Source organism: Ranitomeya variabilis, chromosome 2 (genome assembly GCF_051348905.1).
Source record: "Ranitomeya variabilis isolate aRanVar5 chromosome 2, aRanVar5.hap1, whole genome shotgun sequence".
In the NCBI taxonomy this organism is placed as follows: Eukaryota; Metazoa; Chordata; class Amphibia; order Anura; family Dendrobatidae; genus Ranitomeya; species Ranitomeya variabilis.
Genome location: NC_135233.1, coordinates 702,926,904 through 702,952,524, shown reverse-complemented (window position 1 = coordinate 702,952,524; position 25,621 = coordinate 702,926,904). Strand labels below are relative to the sequence as shown.

At 42.0% G+C, this 25,621-nt stretch overlaps 1 protein-coding gene across 1 annotated transcript in view; it reads left to right on the top strand.

The window, feature by feature from the left end:
* Nucleotides 1-25,621, top strand: part of LOC143807649 (clavesin-2) — a 134,036-nt gene that overhangs the window by 59,780 nt on the left and 48,635 nt on the right. Inside the window, exon 2 of the mRNA XM_077289450.1 lies at nucleotides 24,528-24,702. Coding sequence (XP_077145565.1) covers nucleotides 24,528-24,702 — 175 coding nt within the window. The remainder of the gene's footprint in view (nucleotides 1-24,527; nucleotides 24,703-25,621) is intronic.

The following is a 25,621-nucleotide window of genomic DNA, read 5'->3' as shown; positions in this document are numbered from 1 at the left end:
CACATTCTGTTTGCTCCTATCTGCTGGTCCTGGTTCGTGCAAAATTAAGCTAAGTCCTGCTTCTTTGTTTTTTGGGTTATTTGCTTGCTCTCATTTTTGTCCAGCTTGTACTAAATGTGATTCCTGACCTTGCTGGAAGCTCTAGGGGGCTGCTGTTCTCCCCCCGGGCCATTAGACGGTTCGGGGGTTCTTGAATTTCCAGTGTGGATATTTTTGATAGGGTTTTTGCTGACCATTTAAGTTATCTTTCTATATTCTGCTATTAGCTAGTGGGCCTCTCTTTGCTAAATACCTAGCTCATTCTTATGTTTGTCTTTTCCTCTTACCTCACCGTTATTATTTGTTGGGGGCTTGTATCCAACTTTTGGGGTCTATTCTCTGGAGGCAAGAAAGGTCTTTCTTTTCCCTTCTAGGGTTAGTTAGTTCTCCGGCTGGCGCGAGACGTCTAGAATCATCGTAGGCACGTTCCCCGGCTGCTGGTATTTGTGGTGCTAGGATTAGATATATGGTCAGCCCAGTTACCACTGCCCTATGAGCTGGTTTTCTGTGTTTGCAGACTTAGCAATTATTCCTGAGACCCTCTGCCATTGGGGTCATAACAGAACTGTGCGCTAACATATGACAGTTGCTGATTGGAGAATTAAGGCGTGACTACCGAATGTTTTGTAAAACCACACGTGTTAAAGTAACAGACTATGTGTAAGCTGGTGGTGTGTAACCTGGCTTACGGTGCGGTTTAGGATGCTTAATAAACCGTATGGATTGATTTGTGTGAGATATCGTGCCTGTATGCGTTATTCCCGGGCAAAGCGAGTGTTCCCCAAGACCCGAAGTAAGGGAAACGCCACACTACCCTGAAAATTATATACTGTTCATGTCTTTGTCAGTGCAAAATCAGCAAGGGATCAAATACTTATTTGCCCCACTGTATGTAAACAGATTTATTTTAGTATATATTGACATGTAGTTCACAGTTGACCAGTAAAGATGATCAAATTGATCCACTATGTATCGATTTTAAGTCGAATTACCTAAAATTGCAGGTCATGGTGAATAAAACAATTTGCAATATGATGGCCTAAATGAGGATTGCATTAGCCAGATAGCATTCTCACGTGACGTCAAGTAGAGCACAGTCTTCCCCATAATGCATTACAGCTATTGGATCAAATGTTCTAGCTCAGCCAATCAGTGGGGAACTGTCATAAGCACTATATGAGGGCAGGGAAAGCAGTGGTCAATTTAGGGTTTTACAGCCTAGGGATAAGAGGTCAGAGTGCACAGCTCATCGATACAGATAGGAACAGAATGGCCTAAATCAGTGTGTGCTTTACTACTGAAGTGTTAAAAAACGTAGAAAATGAGAGTATTTTTCTCAGTTTGTAAATAATAATACACCGATTCAAGTGATCGAGACGTGCAGGACCTGTAGAGTTTGTCTGAATTGATTGATCCATGTCATACAGCAGTGCAGCACCTACATTACACCATTTGTTTTGTTAATGCACAACAAACAAGGAGAGCAGTTTAAGTTCTGTCAGTCCTATTTTCCTACTGAAGATATGGATATGTTTGTCTGGCAAAATGTACGTCCTGGCTTGTGATATTCTGTTTTCTAATTTTTTTAAAAAAAATTTACATTAAATAAATCTTAATTCCAGAATTTTTTATAACACATTCATGTTTTAAGAAAAGTTTTTAAAACAGTGCGTGATAATTCTGCATGTCCCTATCAGCGTAGCATTTATAGATTATTGCAGATTTTTTTGCAAGAAAAGGATAATTTTAGAAAAAAGATACAAAAAAGTTCACATTTTGCAAAACGTTTTTACTAGTTCGATTTAACAACCATATGCACCACAAAAATAATTCTGTAATAAACAATAATGTTGTTGCATGTTCCTTTCTTGTCATGTAACATCATTTATGATGTATTTGATAGAACTGTTGATATCGATAGTTTACTTTCTGTGAAGAATATTGGCGACATAATTCAATGTCAATCATCTGTATATTAATAGTCATGGAATTATAAAAAATCTTTCAGCACATGCTGTGGTAACATAACACCTGGCTTGCTTCAAATACAGAATTCACCCCCCACAGCTAGCTGGTATGCAACCTTCAACAGGAAGACTCCACTGTGGATCCAAGCCATGTGGCCTGAGTCCTTTGTTCAGCCAGCTAGGATTGCATAAAGGAGTTATGGAAATACTATACGTCCTAGCTGCACATCGTATATATTTCCGAGACCCCCAGAATAGGGCAAGTGCCTGCCTAGGTCTTGAGTCATTCTATCTTGCATGGGAAGGGAAATACATAGAACAGCCATTAGAAATAGGTAGCAAAATTGTGTTTAGTCTCTGAGTAGCAGGGGCCTGGTTGAATCCAATCGCGCCAGCACTGCTGCACTAGGACAGCCAAGAAAAGAGTTATGATCTTTCATAGGCTTTCAGAGATTTACAAACCTCTAGGAGAGGGGATTTAGGTTCAGCAAAGAGGCCAGGAGGTGAGTGACCCAGAGGGTAAATGCTTATGTGCAGCATTTCCCATTGCTTTTTTCTCTGAACGTTTGTGATGACACATTGTGTGAGGACAAGTCACACACAGAGGGGACCACAAACCTCCTATGTGGCAGCCCCTCCCCTTCAAGCCAGGCCTTTCATCTAAATGGTAACTAACCATTTGTTCTGCTTATACATGTTGTCCTACCACTATTGCATTTGCATATCTGACCATTATACAGTGGGTACGGAAAGTATTCAGACCCCTTTAAATTTTTAACTCTTTGTTACATTGCAGCCATTTGGTAAATTCAAAAAAGTTCATTTTTTATCATTAATGTACACTCTGCACCCCATCTTGACTGAAAAAAGCAGAAATGTAGAAATTTTTGCATATTTATTAAAAAAGAAAAACTGAAATATCACATGGTCATGCAGGAAAGATATATATCTTTGTACCGTGTTAGCCAGTAGATAGAAAAATATTTAGAATTGAGCGTATTCAGTGGTTGATACCTTTTAATGGCTAACTGAAAAGATGGTAACAAATTGCAAGCTTTCAAGACTACTCAGGTCTCTTTATCAGGCTAGACTTAATATCTTGAAGAATTGGGGTTGTAATCCAGAGTCCTTTGGAAATTAGATTCTCCTTTTTGCATGTAGATAAGAAAAAATGTCACTGTCCATTTGTGCATGTTCATAAGGATTCAGACCCTTTTCTCAGACACTCATATTTAAGTCACATGCTGTCCATTTTCTTGTGATCCTCCTTGACATGGTTCTTCTTTCGTTAGAGTCCAGCTGTGTTTAATTAAACTGATAGGACTTGATTTGGAAAGGCACACACCTGTCTATATAAGACCTCACAGCTCACATTGCATGTCAGACCAAATGAGAATTATGAGGTCAAAGGAACTGGCCAAGGAGCCCAGAGACAGAGCTGTGGCAAGGTTACAAAAGAATTTCTGCAGTACTCAAGGTTCCTAAGAGCACAGTGGCCTCCATAATCCTTAAATGGAAGAAGTTTGGGACCACCAGAAGTCTTCCTAGACCTGGCCATCCAGCGAAACTGAGCAATCGTGGGAGAAGAGCCTTTGTGAGAGAGGTGAAGAACCTCAAGATCACTGTGGCTCAGCTCCAGAGATGCAGTGGTGAAATGGGAGAAAGTTCCACAAAGTCAACTATCACTGCAGCCCTCCACCAGTCAGGCCTTTATGGCAGAGTGCTCCAACGGAAGCCTCTCCTCAGTGCAAGACATATGAAAGCCCGCATAGAGATTGCGATAAAACACATGAAGGAGAGACAAGATTCTCTTGTCTGATTAGATGAAGACAGACCTTTTTGGTGATAATTCTAAGCAATATGTGTGGAGAAAACCAGGCACTGCTCACCACCTGCCCAATACAATCCCAACATTGAAACATGGTGGTGGCATCATCATGATATGGGTGTGTTTTTCAGCTGCAGGGACAGGACGACTGGTTGCCATTGAAGGAAACATGAATGCGGCCAAGTACAGAGATATCCTGGATGAAAACCTCTTCCAGAGTGCTCTGGACCTCAGACTTGGCAGAAGGTTCACCTTCCAACAAGACAATGACCTTAAGCACCCAGCTAAAATAACAAAGAAGTGGCTTCAGAACAACTCTGTGACCATTCTTGACAGGCCGAGTCAGAGCCCTGATCATCTCTGGAGAGACCTGAAAATGGCTGTCCACCAACGTTCACTATCCAACCTGACAGAACTGGAGAGGATCTGAAAGGAAGAATGGCAGAGGATTCCAAAATCCAGGTATGAAAAACTTGTTGTATCATTCCAAAGAAGACTGTACTAGCTCAAAAGGATGCTTCAAGTCAGTACTGAGCAAAGGGTCTAAATACTCATGACCATGTGATATTTCAGTTTTTATTTTTTAATAAGTTTGCAAAAATGTCTACATTTCTGTTTTTTTATCAGTCAAGATTGGGTGCAGAGTGTACATTAATGAGAAAAAAATGAACTTTTTTTGAATTTACCAAATGGCTGTACTGAAACAAAGAGTGAAAAATTTAAAGGGGTCTGAATACTTTCCGTACCCACTGTATATGTATAACCATTGTATATAGTGTATTGTCTAGTATGCCCTTAAGGCGATTAAATATATAATTTAACCTTGGTCTGCTCTTTTATCGTGATCCATGAATCCACACATCCATTTCATGGCCTAATCTCAGATGCTACTCAGGGCTGTTTCCTGGCCCAATATAACCCTGTTAACGGACCAGGTGTATGTTGAACGACAAACTGGTGGCAGTCCTACTGGGTTGATAAGATTCTGTTTTACTGGGGCTAGTGAAATGGGCCTCTCAGACTGTCAGGGTTCTGGGTGAGTGTGGTGCCACGTCAGTGAGTGCGTGGACCACCTTCTCTTACTCCCCATACCTCTCTGAGCCCATGTGGACAGGGGGTCTGTATTACTCTGCCAAGCTGACCATACATGTTTATATGGGGGTGCGAAACGTCATGTTGGTACAAGTGGTAAGACCTTACCATGCAATCCCGCTGACATAATATTGATGTGAGATGGGGTGGCGAGGTGTGACTCTTTCACGTTTCATCATACTAGCACTTTAGCATATTTTTCACTTTTTACATTCCTATTAGTTATATTTCATACTTGTATTGTTTTTATTGGTTGTTTATTATGATACATGCACAGAGCACTATAAAAATCTTGGCAGAACTTAATGTTGCGGCTTAAAAAAGGCACATTTTTTGGGCGGTTAGTTATTTGAAAAGTTTTTGATAATCTTCTTAAGGCATGAACCCTTCATAGTGCTATTAGTGCTCCTTAATCAGATCCTAAGATAAAAATAAAATGAGCAAATGGTCTCTTTCCTGGCCCTAGTGTTGTTCAACATTTTTATAAATAATCTAGATAAGGTAAACTAATAAAATTTGCGGACGGTGCAAAGCACATGAGTCAACAGTGTGATGCAGCAGCAAAAAAGGCAAACACAGTTCTGGGATATATTAAAAGCATAGCGTCAAGTCGAGAAGTAAATATCACCATCAACTCTTCCTTTGTCAGGCTTCATCTGGAATACTGTGTCCATTTCTGGGCGCCACATTTTGAAAAAGGACATTGAAAAACTGGAGCAACTTCGGAGAAGAGCTACCAGGATGGTGAGCGGACTGCAAAGTATGTCCTACAAAGAACGGTTAAAGGATCTGGGAATTTTTAGCTTGTAAAAATGAAGGCTAAGAAGAGACTTAATAGCTGTCTACAAATATCTGAAGGGATATCTCAGTGTAGAGGAATCTTTATTCTCATTTGCACATGGAAACACGAGAAGCAATGGAATTAAACTGAAAGGGAGAAGATACTGATTAGATGTTAGAAAAAACAGATGGTGATTAATGAATGGAACAGACTGCCATGAGAGGTGGTGAGCTCTATTTCAATGGAAGTCTTCAAACAGAGGCTGGACAGACATCAGTCTGAGATGGTTTAGTGAATCCTGCACTGCATTGAAGGGGGTTGGACGCGATGACGCTGGAGGTCCCTTCCAATTCTAACGTTCTATGAAATACCCTGTAGTAAGTAAATAGTAATAGTAAATATAAATAGCATAGTGTACTTACTTAACATTCTTTTGATGTAAAAATAAAAGCCATCACACTACAACAATGTGTACTCTAATTGGGATGGTACCTAACTCTTAAAGTTCACCTCCCTTTGTGTCAGCAGATGTAAAAATGGATAAGGGCAGAGTAGGACCTGGGTCCCGACTATTCAGACACTTGTACCATGGAAAAAAAATAGACTAAAACCCAAAAAATTGAGCCAGAGCATACAGGCGCATCTCACAAAATTAGAATATCATCAAAAAGTTAATTTTATTTCAGTTCTTCAATACAAAAAGTGAAACTCATGTATTAGATAGAGTAATTACAAATAGAGTTATGCATTTAAAGTGTTTATTTATGTTAATGTTGATGTTATGGCTTACAGCCAATGACAACCCAAAAGTCATGATCTCAGTAAATTAGAATACTATACACTCACTGGCCACTTTATTAGGTACACCTGTCCAACTTCTTGTTAACACTTAATTTCTAATCAGCCAATCACATGGCGGCAACTCAGTGCATTTAGGCATGTAGACATGGTCAAGACAATCTCCTGCAGTTCAAACCGAGCATCAGTATGGGGAAGAATGGTGATTTGAGTGCCTTTGAACGTGGCATGGTTGTTGGTGCCAGAAGGGCTGGTCTGAGTATTTCAGAAACTGCTGATCTACTGGGATTTTCACGCACAACCATCTCTAGGGTTTACAGAGAATGGTCCGAAAAAGAAAAAAAATCCAGTGAGCGGCAGTTCTGTGGGCGGAAATGCCTTCTTGATGCCAGAGGTCAGAGGAGAATGGGTAGACTGGTTCGAGCTGATAGAAAGGCAACAGTGACTCAAATCGCCACCCGTTACAACCAAGGTAGGCCTAAGAGCATCTCTGAACGCACAGTGCGTCGAACTTTGAGGAAGATGGGCTACAGCAGCAGAAGACCACACCGGGTACCACTCCTTTCAGCTAAGAACAGGAAACTGAGGCTACAATTTGTACAAGCTCATCGAAATTGGACAGTAGAAGATTGGAAAAACGTTGCTTGGTCTGATGAGTCTCGATTTCTGCTGCGACATTCGGATGGTAGGGTCAGAATTTGGCGTAAACAACATGAAAGCATGGATCCATCCTGCCTTGTATGGAGCATCTTTGGGATGTGCAGCCGACAAATCTGCGGCAACTGTGTGATGCCATCATGTCAATATGGACCAAAATCTCTGAGGAATGCTTCCAGCACCTTGTTGAATCTATGCCACGAAGAATTGAGGCAGTTCTGAAGGCAAAAGGGGTCCAACCCGTTACTAGCATGGTGTACCTAATAAAGTGGCCGGTGAGTGTATAACACGAGCTTAAAAAATGATTTTAACTTTGGAAATGTTGGCCTACTGAAATGTAAGCTCAGTAAATGCACTCAATACTTGGTCGTAGCTTCCTTTGCATCATTTACTGCATCAATGTGGTGTGGCATGGAGGCAATCAGTCTGTGGCACTGCTGAGGGGTTATGGAAGCCCAGGTTGCTGTGATCGCAGCCTTCAGCTCATCTGCATTGTTGGGTCTGGTGTCTCTCATCTTCCTCTTGACATTACCCCATAGATTCTCTATGGGGTTAAGGTCAGATGAGTTAGCTGGCCTATCAAGCACAGTGAAACTGTTGTTTTTATACCAGGTATTGGTACTTTTGGCAGTGTGAACAGGTGCCAAGTCCTGATGGAGAATTTAATTTCCATCTCCAAAAACCTTGTTGGCAGAGGGAATCATGAAGTGCTCTAAAATTTCCTTGTAGACGGCAGCGCTAACTTTGGTCTTGATAAAACACAGTGGAACTACACCAGCATATGACATGGCTCCTGAAACCATCATTGATTGTTGATACTTCACACTAGACCTTGGAAATCAAGGTCCCAGAGTCTGGAGGAACAGTGGACAGACAGACAATCTAAGCTGCTTGAGGTCTAGTGTGACGTTTCCACAATCAGTGATGGTTTGGGGAGCCATGTCATCTGCTGGTATAGGTACACTGTGTTTTATATAGTATATACCTGTATATCTTCTCCTTCTCTCCTCCTGTATATAGTATATACCTGTATGTCATCTCCCCTGTATATAGTATATACTTACATGACATCTCCTTCTGTATATAGTATGTACCTATGTGTCAGCTCCTCCTGTACATAGTATGTACCTGTTTGTCATCTCCTCCTGTATATAATGTATACCTGTATGTCATCTCCTGTATATAGTATATACCTGTATGTCATCTCCTCCTTTATATAGTATATATCTGTATATCATCTCCTCCTGTATATGAAATGTACCTGTATGTCATCTCCTCCTGTAAATAGTATGTACCTGTATGTCATCTCCTCCTGTATATAGTACGTACCTGTGTGTCATCTCCTCCTGTATATAGTATATACCTGTATGTCATCTCCTCCTGTATATAGTATGTAAATTGGATTTAAGTGTCATAAAGATTTCATTGTTTTGTTTTTCAAATAAACTCGTGGATGGTATTGTGTCTCAGGGCTCAATGGATCACTGAAATCAATCTTAAACACATGTGATAATTAGTTTTCCAGGTGATTCTAATTAAGGGAAAACTACTTCAAAATGATGTTCTACATTATTAAGCAGGCCACTGGTTACAAGCAATATGGGGAATAAAAAGGATCTCCCTGCTGCTGAAAAGCGTTAAATAGTGCAATGACTTTGACAAGGTATGGAAAATTTAGATACTTCACGAAAATTAAGAGTGATCATCATACTGTGAAGAGATTTGTGACTGATACAGACCACAGACAGAGTTCACGCAGATAAAGGCATAACGGAGAATGTTTCTGCCAGAGAAATTCATTGGATTAAGAGAGCAGCTGCCAAAATACCATTACAAAGCAGCAAACAGCTATTTGAAGCTGCTGGAGCCTCTGGAGTCCCTTGAACCTCAAGGTGTAGGATCATTCAAAGGCTTGCTGTGGTGCATAAACCTACTATTCGGCCACCCCTAACCATTGTTCACAAGCAGAAACAGTTGCAGTGGGCCCAGACATACATGAAGACTAATTTTGAAACAGTCTTGTTTACTGATGAGTGTCGAGCAACCCTGGATGGTCCAGATGGATGGAGTAGTGGATGGTTGGTGGATGTCCACCATGTCCCAACAAGGCTGCGATGTCAGCAAGGAGGAGTCATATTTTGGGCTGGAATCATGGGGAAAAAGCTGGTAGGGCCCTTTAAGGTTCCTGAAGATGTGAAAATGACCTCTTCAAAGTAAATAGAGTTTCTGACTGACAACTTTCTTCCATGGTCTAAAAAGCAGAAATGTGCCTTCAGGAGCAAAATCATCTTCATGCATGACAATGCACCATCTCATGCTGCAAAGAATACCTCTGAGTCATTGGCTGCTATGGGCATAAAAGGAGATAAACTCATGGTGTGGCCACCATCTTCCCCTGACCTCAACCATATAGAGAACCTAACGAGTATCATCAAGCAAAAGATCTATGAGGGTGGGAGGCAGTTCACATCAAAACAGCAGCTCTGGGAGGCTATTCTGACTTCATGCAAAGAAATACAAGCAGAAAGTCTCCAAAAACTCACAAGTTCAATGGATGCAAGAATTGTGAAGGTGATATCAAAGAAGGGCTCCTATGTTAACATGTAACTTGGCCTGTTAGGATGTTTTGGAGTTAAATAGCTTTTTTGTTCAGTGAATTCCACAAATGAGCATTTTCAGCTCTTTAAAACATATCAAATGTTTAGAAATTCTACTGTGCCTAATAAATTGGAACAGTGCATTTTGAGTTTTTACTCATTTTGGAGATTATACTGTTATCATTGGGAGGTTTCTTCAATAAAATTCTATGTATACTCTAATGGGTGATTACTTTTATTAGACTGACTGTCATTTGCTCCGACCATTTAGGAAAATCGAGAAAAATGTAATTTGCATAATAATTTGGAACATCGTGTATTCCTGTATGTCATCTTCTCCTCTATATAGTATATACCTGTATGTCATCTCCTCCTGTATATAATATATACCTGTATGTCATCTCCCCTGTATATAGTAAATACCTGTATGTCATCTCCTTCTGTATATAGTATGTACCTGTTTGTTATCTCCTCCTGTATATATTGTATACCTGTATGTCATCTCCTGTATATAGTGTATATGTGTGTGTCATCTCCTTCTGTATATAGAATGAACCTGTATGTCATCTCCTCCTGTATTAGACCTCGTTCACATATTATTTTTTCAGTATTTTCACCTTAGTATTTGTTAGCTAAAACTTGGAGTAAACAATCAGAGGAAATATTAGAAACATGTCACCACTTCTGTATTTTTCTCCCACTCATGGTTTTGGCTTATAAATACTGAGGTAAAATACTGACCAAATACTGAAAGTGTGACTGTGGCCTTATACACAGCCTCCACCTGCAGTGCCTCAGTATTCCCTATACACAGCCTTATACTGCAGCTGCACCGCACTTCTCTCATTTTCCCCCTGACATCTCTCATTTTCCCCCTCACATCTCTATGTATGAGGCTCCTTCCTTTCCCTTGACATCATACATCACAGGAGCAACTCCATTCTAGACACGACGGAGCTAAATGTGGCAGCTAGATGTGGCCTGTGCCTGATATGTTGAGTAGGCATGGCGCAATACATACACACACACATACATACGCTCAACTGTATATACTGTACATAGATTAGCATTGCTTAAGTCAGTATAAGCATAACTTGAATCACTCTGTGTTTGAACTTTCTGTTGTGGATATCGGTATACCTTTATATTAATGTTGCAACATATACAGCTCTTGGCAAAAATTAAGAGACCCCACATCAAACCCTGTCATGGACAGCCCAATCTCCAGACCTGAACCCCATTGAAAACCTCTGGAATGTAATCAAGAGGATGATGGATAGTCACAAGCCATCAAACAAAGAAGAACTGCATACATTTTTGTGCCAGAAGCAGTGTGAAAGACTGGTGGAAAGCATGCCAAGACGCATGAAAGCTGTGATTAAACATCATGGTTATTCCACAAAATATTGATTTCTGAACTCTTCCTGAGGTAAAAATTAGTATTGTTGTTTCTAAATGATTATGAACTTGTTTTCTTTGCATTATTTGAGGTCTGAAAGCACTTTTTTTTAATTTTGACAATTTCTATAAGAATTTCAGAGGTTATCTGTAGGAAAATGTGCCCATTCATCTAGAAGAGCATTTACGAAGTCCCACATTGATGTTTGATGAGGGCCTAACAATCTCGGAAAAAGACCTTGAGCTGGGTGATATAAGGCTTGCTTTCAGGAACTTGGCTAAGAACACCCATGCCACAAAAGCTCCTGGGCACAGCTTTATTTACTGTTAATGCTGGAGGTTTGGAACCTGGCACTTACTGAGTCAACAGAGCTTATGAGATTTTAATGCTTTTGACTAGTGATGAGCGAATATACTAATTACTCGAGATTTCCTGAGCACGCTCGGGTGTCCTCCGAGTACATGTGGGGGTTGCCTGGTTGCTAGGGAATCCCCACATGTACTTATGCAGGCTAACAGATGTAAATCATTCAGCTGCGGCAATAAAAACTAAATCTCCGAGCACTAAAAAAAAACTCGGAGGACACCCGAGCATGCTCGGGAAATCTCGAGTAACGAGTATATTCGCTCATCACTACTATTGACCACTCTGCTATTTAACATTACGTGTTTTACACACTGTGGCTGATTTGGTGTGGTTCTTATACTCTTCTACTACTACTTCTACTTTTCTACAATACTACTTTACTTTGGCTGTCGAATATTTAGGAGGAAAGATATTTCACAGCACATTGGAATTGAGAGTGTTTATTTCCTGAAGAGTCTTTTTGATGGTTATTGTACTTTTCCTAGAGCAGTTTGCAAACATTATTCTGGGTTTTTTTAGCATTATTTTGGCGGTGTCTTCTGAAGTTTTTTTGGCTTTCCGTTGACTACACTGTAAAATATAGAGCATCGTGCAAATGAAAGACGTCCCATATTTCACAACACTTTTTTAGATGGGTTTCAGGGCTGACTAATTTTTTTGGCTAGAAGCTTGATTTAACCCCTTAGTGACCGAGCCAATTGTGACTTTAATGACAAGCCAATTTTTACTAATCTGACCATTGTCACTTTATGAGGTGTAAGGCAGTGACCGGTCTCATATGCGAGGGTCGCTATGTATCCCCCAGGATGTGCTTAGAAGCATATTAGATCTGCTGGAGTGCCCTGTGCTCACAGCAGGTTTGCCTGTGAGACACAGTGAAGAATAAAAGTGAGTGTGAACTGGATCAAGTTATTTGACCCAGAAATTATTCAGGAAAACCCGGTATGGGCTTTTATTTTTGAAACGGACTGCAGGAAGGTAGTGGGGCCGGTCCGTTTCCTCCAGCCCAGATCTTATAGTGGCCCATGGCCATAGAATCTGGAGGAAAGAAAAAAAAACCCTGCAAGAGAGTTTGGGTGTGTCAGTGTTGGTCTGGGAGTCAGATCTAGCAGGAGCTTTATGAGGAGCTCTGTCCGTGTGGTGCAACACGGGCCAGGCAGAGCCTGAAAAGCCTGACACCCCAGCTTACACGGTGGTGTAATACGTTCACGGCAACGGATTGTGGACTGTTGTTATTTTTCCCGGCTGCATACCGAAGGACTTGTTTGCTTACTTTTTCCGGTTTGTGAGTATGCTGTGAAATAAACAAGACTTTATTTGAACTTTATATGGGTCACTAGCTATTCACTGCACAGCAAGGACATCGCTACATCACAGAGGTTATAGGTTCCACTGATTCTAAAATCGTTTTTCTGTGACATATTGTACTTCATGTGTGATAGAAATATATATATCATGTAGATCTCACTTGCATGTATACTCCTCTATAATCAAATATATACTTATATGCTCACATCTAATATATACATTATAATCAATGGTTTAAAATGGCTGACAAACTGATATAACCCAGACAGATCATATGGGGTTTTCCATCCCTAAAAGCAGAACTCAGGTTTAGTTGCTTAATCAGCAGTCATATGAGCATTAATCACAATATTCCATATATGTTTAGATAACCAATGACAGAGGAGCTAGACAATATGGTAATTAACTAACCACCCCTGACAACCCCTAACCACTCCTTTCTATGTGAAAATATAAAACTATGTATGTACAATAAAGTATCAGTATTGATGGAATGTTGTTCTGTCACAGTTGTGTACAGTCCATTCTTGATGAGCGCTCAAAATACTCAGTCTAATTGGGAGCGGCCACAGCACACACAGGGATATATTTATCCAACCCTAATATTTCCATAACAGAATGGCGCCCAACGGCTCGGATGAAACGCACGGGATCCTTCTAACCGGAGATACGGAAGTTGTAGCGTGGCCTGGCACAGGGGCAGGAGACTGCGCAGCTCCATAAGTAAGGTAAGAAAATGTTATCATCTTACCTGAAAGTCCCCTGTGCCCAGTCCTTGTCTATGCCTCTTGCCGGTCAGATGTGGTCATCAATTCCCAGGTAGTGTAAAAAATCCGTAGCCACAAATCCACCCTGGGAGGTGTCTGCTGTGGACCGTGTATGTGTTTGTGTAAAATCCGAGAGAAGAAGGAAAAAGTGACTTTTGTTTGTGGTTGCTGGGAAACAGACGGCAGGAGGTCAAATCGCTCGATAAGTTATTGCAGGATTCCCGTGCATAGGAGGAACACGCAGAGTTCCGGGGCAGGTGGTCCCATGTTCCAGGCACGGGTAGTGATAACTTAAGAGGGCTACTGCAGATTCCCGTAGTGCCGGCGATCCAGTCAGGACGTCCGGACCGGGGTGGTAGATTTCCCGCTTGTTGTGCTTCTCACTCAGGCGGCCCGGGCGCAGGTGCGTCCAGTGCGATTGGCAGTAGTCTGTTCCCAGCTCAACCTGCATGTGTCACAGAATTTAAAAGGGCATCTCTCAGATTGTCTGTTTCTGTTTGTGTCATGTACTATTGCCGCTTTAAGAAGCATGAAATAGTGAAAAGAAAGTTTTGGTTTTTTTTTTTCCTTCTCTCATGAACTTCCTCTTTTTTCAGCTGAAGCGGAGATATGCATTGTAAATCAAACTGTCACATCTGGTTTTTTTTCTGACTGTTTTCAGCTGCAATGCTGGGTATGTGTAGTTTTTTTTGTGTGAAGAAGTGAAATTTAAATTGTATCTATCACTTTTGATGTGACATAAGTGTTTTCAGAAACGTGATTTTAGTGACATTTGATATTATTGCAATGGCATACGTGATATCTAAGAGGAAGTGTGTCTCTGACTGCATTTGAGCGCAGAGATTCTAAAGAAAATTTTTTTTATTACTCTCTTAAAGGGTCTTTTTCTTTTTGCGGCATTTTAAAGTTTTTTAATTAAGTTTTCCTCAATCTTCAATCTCTTTACCTTTTTATTTTTTATTTATTTATTTTTGAAAAAAGTTTTTTTTTCCTTTACTCTTGTATCAAAGTTTTGAGTTTTTGGTTGTGAACTAAGTTTTTGACGGTTTTTCTTATCGTTTTGGGTTTTCCTTAGAGTTTTATATACTCATTTTTAGAAGTTTTTTTTAGTACTGTTTTCTTTTTTCATTTTTGTGTGTTTTTCATTTTCATTTTTTTGCTTTTGCCATGGGGAATAGAGTGGCCGAGCAACAGGAAAGTCTTTTTACTTCCTGATGAGAAAACAGCCCCTAGATAGTGACAGAACACGAAGGTGTTAAGTATGTGAAGATTTTGGAAGGTATAAAGTACGTGAAATTCATTAGAATGGCAGATTTCAAGCTGCGGAATGGCATAACGTAGAAAGGAAAATAAGGGAAGTTACAGTAGCTGATGTTAGATTGCTGAATACTAATACATGGTATGAAGTGGCAGCAGAGCTTACATCGTTTAGGTGGTACAGAAAGTTATGTGAGCAAACCAGGAAGTGATTTTTGTGGGTATGAGACGGGAGAATCTGCGCAGTCTGCTTTTAGCAGAATCCATGGTATAGGTAGTTATTTTTTTGCACAGTATGTGGCGCACCCCGTCTCTCCCTACAGGGAGAAGGCATAATTGCTCCTCTCTATTATTCTTGTTGTTCTCCTCTATCCTCTTTCTTTTTTTTCTTTTTTTTTTCTCTGTCAGTCTTTTCTCTCCGTATTCTCTCTCTCCTTTCCTCTCCTCTTCCTCCACATTTTTTTCTCTTCTCTCTCTTCTCCTCTCTTCACCACTCCTCTCTCTCCACATTCTCTCTCTCTCTCTCTTCCCCTCTCTATCTCTCTCCTCTCTTCTCCTCCCTCTCTCTCCACATTCTCTCTCCCCTCCTACTATTCCTTTGTCTCACTCCTCAACCCCTCCCTCTTCTTCTTCCTCTTTTTCCCTCCTTGTTGCCGGCTGGGCCAACGCCCAATTCAAACAATATGGTGCTTACAGCACAAGGTTTCCCTCTATGCCTCTGGCACAGTCCAGCCATTGCCAGTTGTGATATCGGGGAAAGAGGGTGAAAGCCCCCCCCCTACAGTGGGCAGCCCTAGACACATCAGGTAGCAGACAGCTCAGCCCTGGGTGCAGAGGGGGGAGGAATGATATCAGAACGAGCTCACTGACAGATCCTCCGTTACCTCATTTCACAGTCAACAATATTGTAACCCTTAAGGTTTTACATGAACATTGATATCACCATGTATTGATAATGTACAGCTTCAGCACCGGTCAGAGCTGCCTACATCCACATTCACACCAACATGAAACTATAATCCTAATCCATCATAGCTTCAGCAAGGGGGGAGACATCCTCACACAAAAAAGCAACTTCTAAGTCCAATATCAGTCAGTGTATGACCCCAGTACAAGCTATCACAACTATTCCTCTGATGAAGATGAAGAGGGAACATCATACATGCTGTCTAGTACTAGAGAGGAAACCCACAGGCACCAAGAATGCAAGGGCAGATAGAGGCACCACCATTACACTATGTGCACTGCACTTCAAAGTCAGGTGACAATCTTCCAGACCCAGGGATGCATCCCATGCCATTTTACCTAAGAATGTAGCAGAAGCAGCAAACATATGCAGCCACCTGGAATGATCTCTGGGCCATGAATGAAAATAGAAGCAGGTGATGCACTCTGGCCAATCATGAAGGAACAATTCAAACTTCCAGCAGAATCAGACGTACATGCTTGGAAGTCAGGGCCACAGCTAATTGAACAACTCAGAGAGTGGGCCAAAGGCAGGCTGGCCGGACAGGCCCTCAGCTTAAATGACATGAGCCAAGACAAGACAGAGTCTGTAAAGAAGTTTCATTGCAGAGTAATGCAAGTATTCCAAGACTTGGGCTTCACCATTGATGACCAGATACACAGGCCTTTGGGCATGGACTGAGACAGCCAATCAGGAAACCACTGATAGTGGCTAGGCCTAGGAACAGGTCAATAGCAGTGGACTGACCCAGAAAAAATGTTTTATGTGCGCCTAGGAGACTGTTTATTGCCGATTGTCACCAAAACTGCCGCCATTATAGCACCGCAAAGAGCGCGAAGAAGGAAACGGGTGCCGTGCTGCTGAGAACGCTGGAAGGGGAGCCAGAGGTGAAGACGCTGCAAAGTGCCGACCAACACACCGGAAGAACCGCTGCAGACTCCAGAGAGGAGACACCGACCTCAATAAGGTTAGCAAAGGGGAGAAGCTATGTCAGACCAGGGGTAAGAAGTGACGGCAGATGCAGCCGCAGCCCCTGTAATGCCCCAAGACCTTGGGTTGGATGCAGCCGCCGGTCTCATGGCACCCCCGGGCCTCGCCACGAATGTACCTGCAGGCCCCGTCTTACCACCGCAGCTTCAATCAGCAGGCCGGACCCCGCTGCCGCTACAGTACCCATCATGCCGTTGTCCACAGTAGCCAAAAGGATTGAGTCTCAACCAGGGGTGCAGAAGACAGCCCCTCTCATGGTGACCACTGACCTGGAAAGAGCAACCACCCTACAAAGACAGAAGAAGTGTCAAGGGTTACATCTGTGGCAAGTTTGGCCATTACCAGAACCAGTGCAAAAGCACTCACGCCCCCGAAGAGACTGGACCCATGCAACTCAAGAGTTGGTCCAGAGAAACTGGTCAAGGAGGAAGTGCAGAAAGCAGTGAAGTACCCTGTCCATAGGACAGAGGCAAGCAAGCCAGGTCCGCAAGACACTATGCTCCTGACATGTAAAACTTCATCTGCAGGACCAATACCTCAAATTACCCTTAAAGTGGATGGCGTTGTCAGATCCAAAGTGGTGCAGCCAGAAGTGTGATGACACATGTGGAACTCACTGATCCCACCTGCCTATCAGAATCCTCTGTGTCTCGCATGGGCATTGGTGGTCAAGTCCGACATTCTCAGCTTACAAAGCCACTGAGCGTGTGCACTCAGCCAGGACACTCCATCCTGTCCCAGTTTGTGGTGTAAAGGACCTGCCACTCAACCTGCTGGGAGCGAACCTACTGCAGAAGCTGAAGGCAACCACAGTGTTCCAGGAAGATGGGACAGTGACATTTTCTTCATCCCTGACCTGAGAAGAGTCATGCTGGCGGCCCTACAAGAACATTAAACAATCAATGAGGCCTACCCAAGGAGGTACTGGATGTAGTACCAGAAAGTCTATGGTCTAAGGGTCCCCAGCACATGAGAAAACCTCAAGTTGCCCCAGTACGGGTGTCACTCAAGCCATGTACCCCGTACCCTCGTAAGGCCCAGGCCAGGCCTAGAGTCAAGCTGCCTCTGACCAACTGAAGGTCTACCTGGAAATAGGAATCATTGTTCCTCGCACATCGCCTTGCAATACCCCGCTTTTCCCCGTCAAGAAAAAGACTGTAAAAGGAGAGCCAGCCAAGTTCAGAATGGTATATGACCTGAGAGCTGCGAATGACGCCACAGTGTTTGAAACTGCATTTATGCCGAATCCGCACACTCTGCTCTCAAATATGCCTGCCACAGCAAAAGTGTTCACAGTGAACAACCTGGCTAACGTTTTCTCCAGTGTTCCAGTTCATCCGGAAGACCAGTTCCTGTTTGCCTTAATGCACCAGGAGGGACACCACACATGGACAGTGATGCCACAGTGGGCCCAGAACAGCCCTTCACAGTTCACCAAAGCAATGTCCACAGTTCTCACCAACTGAGTCACAGAACAAGCAGAAGTAACCCTGCTACAATACATGGACAATCTACTCCTTTGTGCAGTTGACTTTGACACGTGTAAAGCCCTTTCCTTGTATCTCCTACTCTACCTGGCGGAGCAGCACTGCAAGATCTCAAAGAACAAAGTCCAATGGTGTCAGGAAGCAAGTTACGTTCCAGAGACACTGTATTGCTCACCAGGCGAAACACCTGACAGATGACCGGAAGACCACAGTGGAGAAGATGGTCCCTCCGAGAACTCCAAAGGTGCTACAGGCCTTCCTTGATCTAGTTTCGTATTGCAGAGCCTGGATCCCTGATGCTTCCGTCCTAATGCAGCCTCTGTGTGAATAAAACAGTGTGACCCTGTTCCTCCAGACAGATGTGGCCTTCAGTTCATTCAAGAAGTTAAAAGGCTCTGTAGTCTCAGCGCCAGTACTAGGCCTATCTGACTACAAGAAGCCATTCCGTCTCTACTTGATGAGAAGAGAAGGCCTTGCTACTGGAGTCCTGACACAGCTTCAGGGGGGAAAGCAGAGACTTTCGGACTACTTTTCAGCTTGCCTGGATCCAGTTGCAAGGGGAGCCTCTTCCTCCCGCATGAGAGCAGCAGTTGCAGCACACGCCCTCCTGGACAGGACTACTGACATCAGTGGAAAAACCATTGGAAATCCTGGCTCCGCATGACATCTCGGCAATCCTCAACCAAACCCAGCTAAAACATCTCTCCACCGCCAGGCATCTTCGCCTCCAGTGTTCTCTACTCCTGCCCAACAATGTCACCATCTCCAGATGCACAGTCCTCAACCCGTCCACTCTACTCCCACTCCCAAGGGGGGATACAGATATGGACCCTCAGATAAAAAGTCTGCATGGGATCTGAATTTGCTCCAGACGGATGACCATGATTGCTTCAGCATCATGCAACAGGAAACAGCAGGACTACCCAAGGTGGCGGAAGAGCCACTGACCAACCCAGAGTTGATCCTCTATGTGGATGGCTCCAGATTTGCAGATGATGAAGGAAGATTCCACACGGGAGGTGCAGCGACCAGCAATCAAGAGATCCTGTGGTCCAGAAGTCTGCCGCCCAGTCTGTCAGCCCAGGAAGCAGAACTGATAGCGCTGATGAAGGCCTACCAGATGGCAGAAGACAAGACTGAGAAAATGTATACCGATTCAAGGTACTTGCATGGCATAGCACACGACTTCGGACCCATCTGGGCTGCAAGGGACTTCATAACAGCCAGCGGAACAACCGTGAAGCATCAATGGAGCCATTAAGGACCTGCTGAACACACTTCAACTTCCAAAAGTGGTGACAATGCTAAAAGTCAAAGCGCATGGAAAACTGAACACAGTAGGGGCACGAGGCAACAACATGGCGGATATGGCAGCCAAAGAAACAGTCAAGGGAAGACAATATGGACAAGTGGAAGAGGTCGTAGAGCCGGACGGCTACTACAGGACGGCTGAAGACAGGAAACCTGACAAGATGACATCCTGGGATCTGCTCAAAAAAGTTGCAAGAGCAAGCCCCAAAGGACAAGAAGGAATGCTGGATGCAGAAGTGAGCAACACATGAAGAAGGAAGGGTATACTAAATGGACTACAAACCCTGTTTACCCCGAAGCATGTACCCTATGGTGGTCCAGTTGGCACATGGGCCCACACACAGATTAAAGACACAGATGAATGATCCAATTGGTGCTTACTGGTTCGCTCCAGAAATCTCCACCCTAACAGCCAAGTTCATAAACAGCTGTCTGACCTGTGGCAAATGCAACCCTGGAAGAATGAAGAAAGTTCCCACACATCGTCTTGCCAGACCATTGTACCCCTTCCAGAGGATCCAGATAGACCACATCCAGATGCCGCCAAGTGGAGGATTCGAATATGCCCTTGTGGTCGTGGACGTGTTCTCAGGATGGCCAGAAGCTTTCCCAGTGAGGAACCAGTCAGCAAAGACTACTGCAAAGAAGCTACTCTCAGAGATGAGATATGCAGCCATGGGGTCCCAGAAGTGATAGAGAGTGACCAGGGACCCGCATTCACAGCAAACCTCACATGAGAGATCTAGTCAGCAGTAGGGTCAGACTTAGGCCTACACACTCCCAATCACACTACTCAGTGTTAGGCACACTCCCAGAGGCCCAGGAAAGCTGTTACCATATGAAATTTTGTTTGTGTCTAGTCCCAGGTTAGGGGTATCCTTTCCCTCAGCAGCTGATTATGCAATATGATACTTTGTCTGCTTATGTAATTGAAATCACCAAGAAACTTGCTAACATCCATTCTCGAGTTTTTTTCTTCATTGCCAGATCCAGATTCAGTGTCCGGTATGCACTCCTAGAAGCCAGGAGACTGGGTGTTGGTGGAAAAGTTTGAAAGGAGAACACCACTCGATCCCAGATTTGATGATCCTGCTCAAGTGCTGCTGATGACACCAAACTCTGTGAAACTGGAGGGAAGACTCGCTTGGATCCACTCATCGCATTGCAAGAAAGCTCCCCTACCAGAAGATGACACCCAAGCCAGAATGATGTCGTGGATGCCCTGCCTGACCGAACAGATGACCTACCTGATAAAGACTGCACATCGCTCACTACACATGCTATTGACTAAGAGACTGATTGCAACGAACCCCCGTTAGGGACAGATCTCCTGACCGCCCATTTGCGAAAAGTCTGTATGGAGTGGGGCACAGGCGTTAGGCTTGTGTCAGTTCGCCGACAGCACAAAAGAGTTGCAGCGCTTTGGGACAGGAGGCTAGGATTAGGGCAAGTGATATCTAAGGGGGGCTTGTGATAGAAATATATATATCATGTAGATCTCACTTGCATGTATACTCCTCTATAATCAAATATATACTTATATGCTCACATCTAATATATACATTATAATCAATGGTTTAAAATGGCTGACAAACTGATATAACCCAGACAGATCATATGGGGTTTTCCATCCCTAAAAGCAGAACTCAGGTTTAGTTGCTTAATCAGCAGTCATATGAGCATTAATCACAATATTCCATATATGTTTAGATAACCAATGACAGAGGAGCTAGACAATATGGTAATTAACTAACCACCCCTGACAACCCCTAACCACTCCTTTCTATGTGAAAATATAAAACTATGTATGTACAATAAAGTATCAGTATTGATGGAATGTTGTTCTGTCACAGTTGTGTACAGTCCATTCTTGATGAGCGCTCAAAATACTCAGTCTAATTGGGAGCGGCCACAGCACACACAGGGATATATTTATCCAACCCTAATATTTCCATAACACATGTTAATGGTAAAATTTGTTCGATATCACTTGCATCTATTTATGAAAAAAAACAATTTGGCAAAAATTTAGAAAATGTTGCAATTTTCAAACTTTTAATTTTTGTGCGCTTAAATCAGAGAGTCATATTGCTCAAAATCCTCCCCTACTATGGGTAATCAGCATAATTTATAACCTATTTTCTCTGTCTCCCCTATGTCTATGGCTATTTTGTTTGTTACTATACATGGTGCTTTGAGACTGGTTGTATGGGTGTTTTGCACATTCAGTTTTTAATATGCTAGATCTATTTGCTGCTCTACATCTTTACTCCTCCTTTTTTGACATACAGTGGGTACGGAAAGTATTCAGACCCCTTTGCATTTTTCACTCTTTGTTTCATTGCAGCCATTTGGTAAATTCAAAAAAGTTCATTTTTTGCAGAATAATGTACACTCTGCACCCCATCTTGACTGAAAAATAAGCAGAAATGTTGTAATTTTTGCAAATATATTTGAAAAGAAAAATATCACATGGTCATAAATATTCAGAGCCTTTGCTCAGGTATGTACAGGAGGAGATGATATACAGCTATATACTGTGTAAAGCAGGAGAAGACATACAGGTATATACTATATACAGGGGAGATGACATACAAGTATGTACTATACACAGGAGATGACATACAGGTATATACTATATATAGGGGAGATGACATACAGGTACAGTATATACTGAGGGGAAAATGAGAGGTGTGATGTGAAAATGAAGAGGTGTGAGTGCAAAATGAGAGGAGAGAGGGGAAAATAGTGGAGTGATCTGAAAATGACAGGTGTGAGGTCAAAATGACAGGTGTTAAGGGGAAAATGAGAGGAATGTGGGAAAAATGAGAGGAAAGAGGGGGAGATGAGAGGAGCAAGGGGGAAAATGAGAGGTGTGAGGGGAAAATGAGAGGAGTGAGGGGAAAATGAGAGGAGTGAGGGGAAAATGAGAGATATGAGGGGGAAACTGAGAGGCGTGATGGGAAAATGCGAGAAGTGAGGTGCTATAACTAACCATAGTTATTTACTATGCCCGGGCAACACTGGGCTCTTCAGCTAGTAAATAATAAAATGGAAATGTGATGGTAAAACACTTTTTAGTAATCTTAATGAATGCTATATATGTATTAAATGCTTCATTTTATTATGATTTGACATGAATTTATTATACTGTATTAGGATTTAACTGATTTATTTCTTTGGGAAGATATATTCATTCAGGAGTAGTGTTGAGCATTCCGATACCGCAAGTATCGGGTATCGGCCGATATTTGCTGTATCGGAATTCCGATACCGAATTCCGATATTTTTGTGATATCGGAAATCGGAATCGGAAGTTCCCAGTGTATGGTTCCCAGGGTCTGGAGGAGAGGAGACTCTCCTTCAGGCCCTGGGATCCATATTCATGTAAAAAATAAAGAATTAAAATAAAAAATATGGATATACTCACCCCTCCGGCGGCCCCTGGACCTTACCGATGTAACCGGGAGCCTCCGTTCCTAAGAATGAGGAGTTTAGGACCTGCGATGACGTCGCGGCTTGTGATTGGTCGCGTGAGCGGTCACATGAGCGGTCACACGACCAATCACAAGCCGCGACGTCATCGAAGGTCCTAAACTCCTCATTCTTAGGAACGGAGGCTGCCGGTTACATCGGTAAGGTCCAGGGGCCTCCGGAGGGGTGAGTATATCCATATTTTTATTTTAATTCTTTATTTTTTACATGAATATGGATCCCAGGGCCTGAAGGAGAGTTTCCTCTCCTTCATACCCTGGGAACCATCCAGGATACCTTCCGATACTTGTGTCCCATTGACTTGTATTGGTATCGGGTATCGGTATTGGCGATATCCGATATTTTTCGGATATCGGCCGATACTATCCGATACCGATACTTTCAAGTATCGGAAGGTATCGCTCAACACTATTCAGGAGCAAAATGTAAAAACATATTTAGGCAAGCTTTTAAACTGATGTCCAAGGAATCTTTAGCTTATTCAAAATATTAGTTTACTTCTGGCCTCTCATAGAATATTTTATTTTCGGTGTGATCTTGACTTATCCTTTTTTAATCTGTTTTTTTTTCTATATAATGCAAATGTTAGTTGATTTTGTGTACAAAACCTTCCTAAGAATATATAATTTTTTTTTACAGTTTTTAGAGTTCAATTCCATTTCAAGGGCATCAAGTTTGCTTCCCTGTCTGATGGCATGATAAAGCTGTAAGAAGAAATGCTTTTAAAACAATTATTATTTCCTCTTTAGCTAATGTGAAGAGACCTTCAATCATAACCTTTAATTCCCCATGATTGTTAAGAGTTGCCTGGCCATATGCTGAAGTACTTCTATAGAACCATCTACTTTAGCTGTACCATTAAACACATTCTGTTGTATGTTACAAATATTTTTCTTGTTTTGAGAATAATTGAATTCATAAGTTTTAGAAATTACAAATATTATTGAAAACATAAAATCTCACATTCCTGTTCTTCAAGAGTACATGATGATTAAATTTACGTAGTTTGCAAATACTTCTAACAACTAAGTACATTACCATATTACGAGATCAAGTTATGCTTCTGACTGTTTTTCATTAAAAATGTAATATGATCTGTATCTGTGCACTATTTAGGTTCTTTGGCGCTGTAATATATTGAGTTTACAGTCAATCTAGCCTCAAATATTTTATTAAATCTAAAGTTGTATTGTTGATATTCTAGAAACTAGTGCATCACATGAATTGATGGTACAGGGAAGCAAAGAACCCCAAATTGGGAATCCCTGTGTCATGCATCAAAATCTATCTATTTAGTCCCTAATGTTCCTTCAATTGCTGTATATAGATAAAATACTTTTTCTAGTGTCTATAAAGGTTAATGGATAAAAACTGTTGAGAAACATTTCAAATGTTGTTTAAACATTTTTCTTCTTTTATAGATATACACTTGTAGACATTCTGCGTGCCATATTGCTTTCTCTGGAGGCTATGATAGAAGATCCAGAACTCCAGGTGAATGGATTTGTACTGATTATTGACTGGAGCAACTTTACTTTTAAACAAGCTTCAAAATTGACCCCAAGCATGCTAAGACTAGCAATTGAAGGGCTTCAGGTAAGAACACTGTTAAATTCTGTGTTTTAAAACCTTAGGCATTTGTGGAAAAAATACTGAAAATTAATAATGCTTTCAATAATAAAGGTGCTAATAGTTTTTTCTTAGCAATTAAACTTCAAAAAGTGAATGTAAAAAAATAAATCTAAATCAAATAATTATTTTGTGTGGTCACTCTGCCTTCAAAAGGGCTTCAGTTCATCTAGTAAATTTGCACACAATTTGAAGAAACTCAACAAGAAGGTTGCTCCAAACATCTGTGAGAACAAACCACAGATTTTCTGTAAATGTAAATTTATGCAAATCCTTCTCTCACTTTGTGTAATCCCAGACAGACTTGATGATGTTGAAATTAAGGCTCCGAAGCGGCCAAATCATCACTTCCAAGACTCCTTGCTTTTTACGCTGAAGATAGTTCTTGCTGACATTGGCTGTATGTTTGGAGTTGGTTTCCTGCTGCAGAATAAATTTGCAACCAATCACATGTCTCTCTGATGGTGTTGCATGTTGGATAAGTGTCTGCCAATAATTCTCAACATTGAGGACACCATTGATCATGATCAAATTCCCAAACCTGCAAGGAACATCCACTATTCTTCACTGTCACATGTAGACACTCATTACTGTACCAGTCTCCAGTAGTGTTGAGCGATACCGTCCGATACTTGAAAGTATCGGTATCGGAAAGTATCGGCCGATACCGGCAAAGTATCGGATCTAATCCGATACCGATACCCGATACCAATACAAGTCAATGGGACTCAAGTATCGGACGGTATCCCTGATGGTTCCCAGGGTCTGAAGGAGAGGAAACTCTCCTTCAGGCCCTGGGAACCATATTAATGTGTAAAATAAAGAATTAAAATAAAAAATATTGCTATACTCACCTCACCGAGGGAACCGGCAGCGTTGTTTGCTT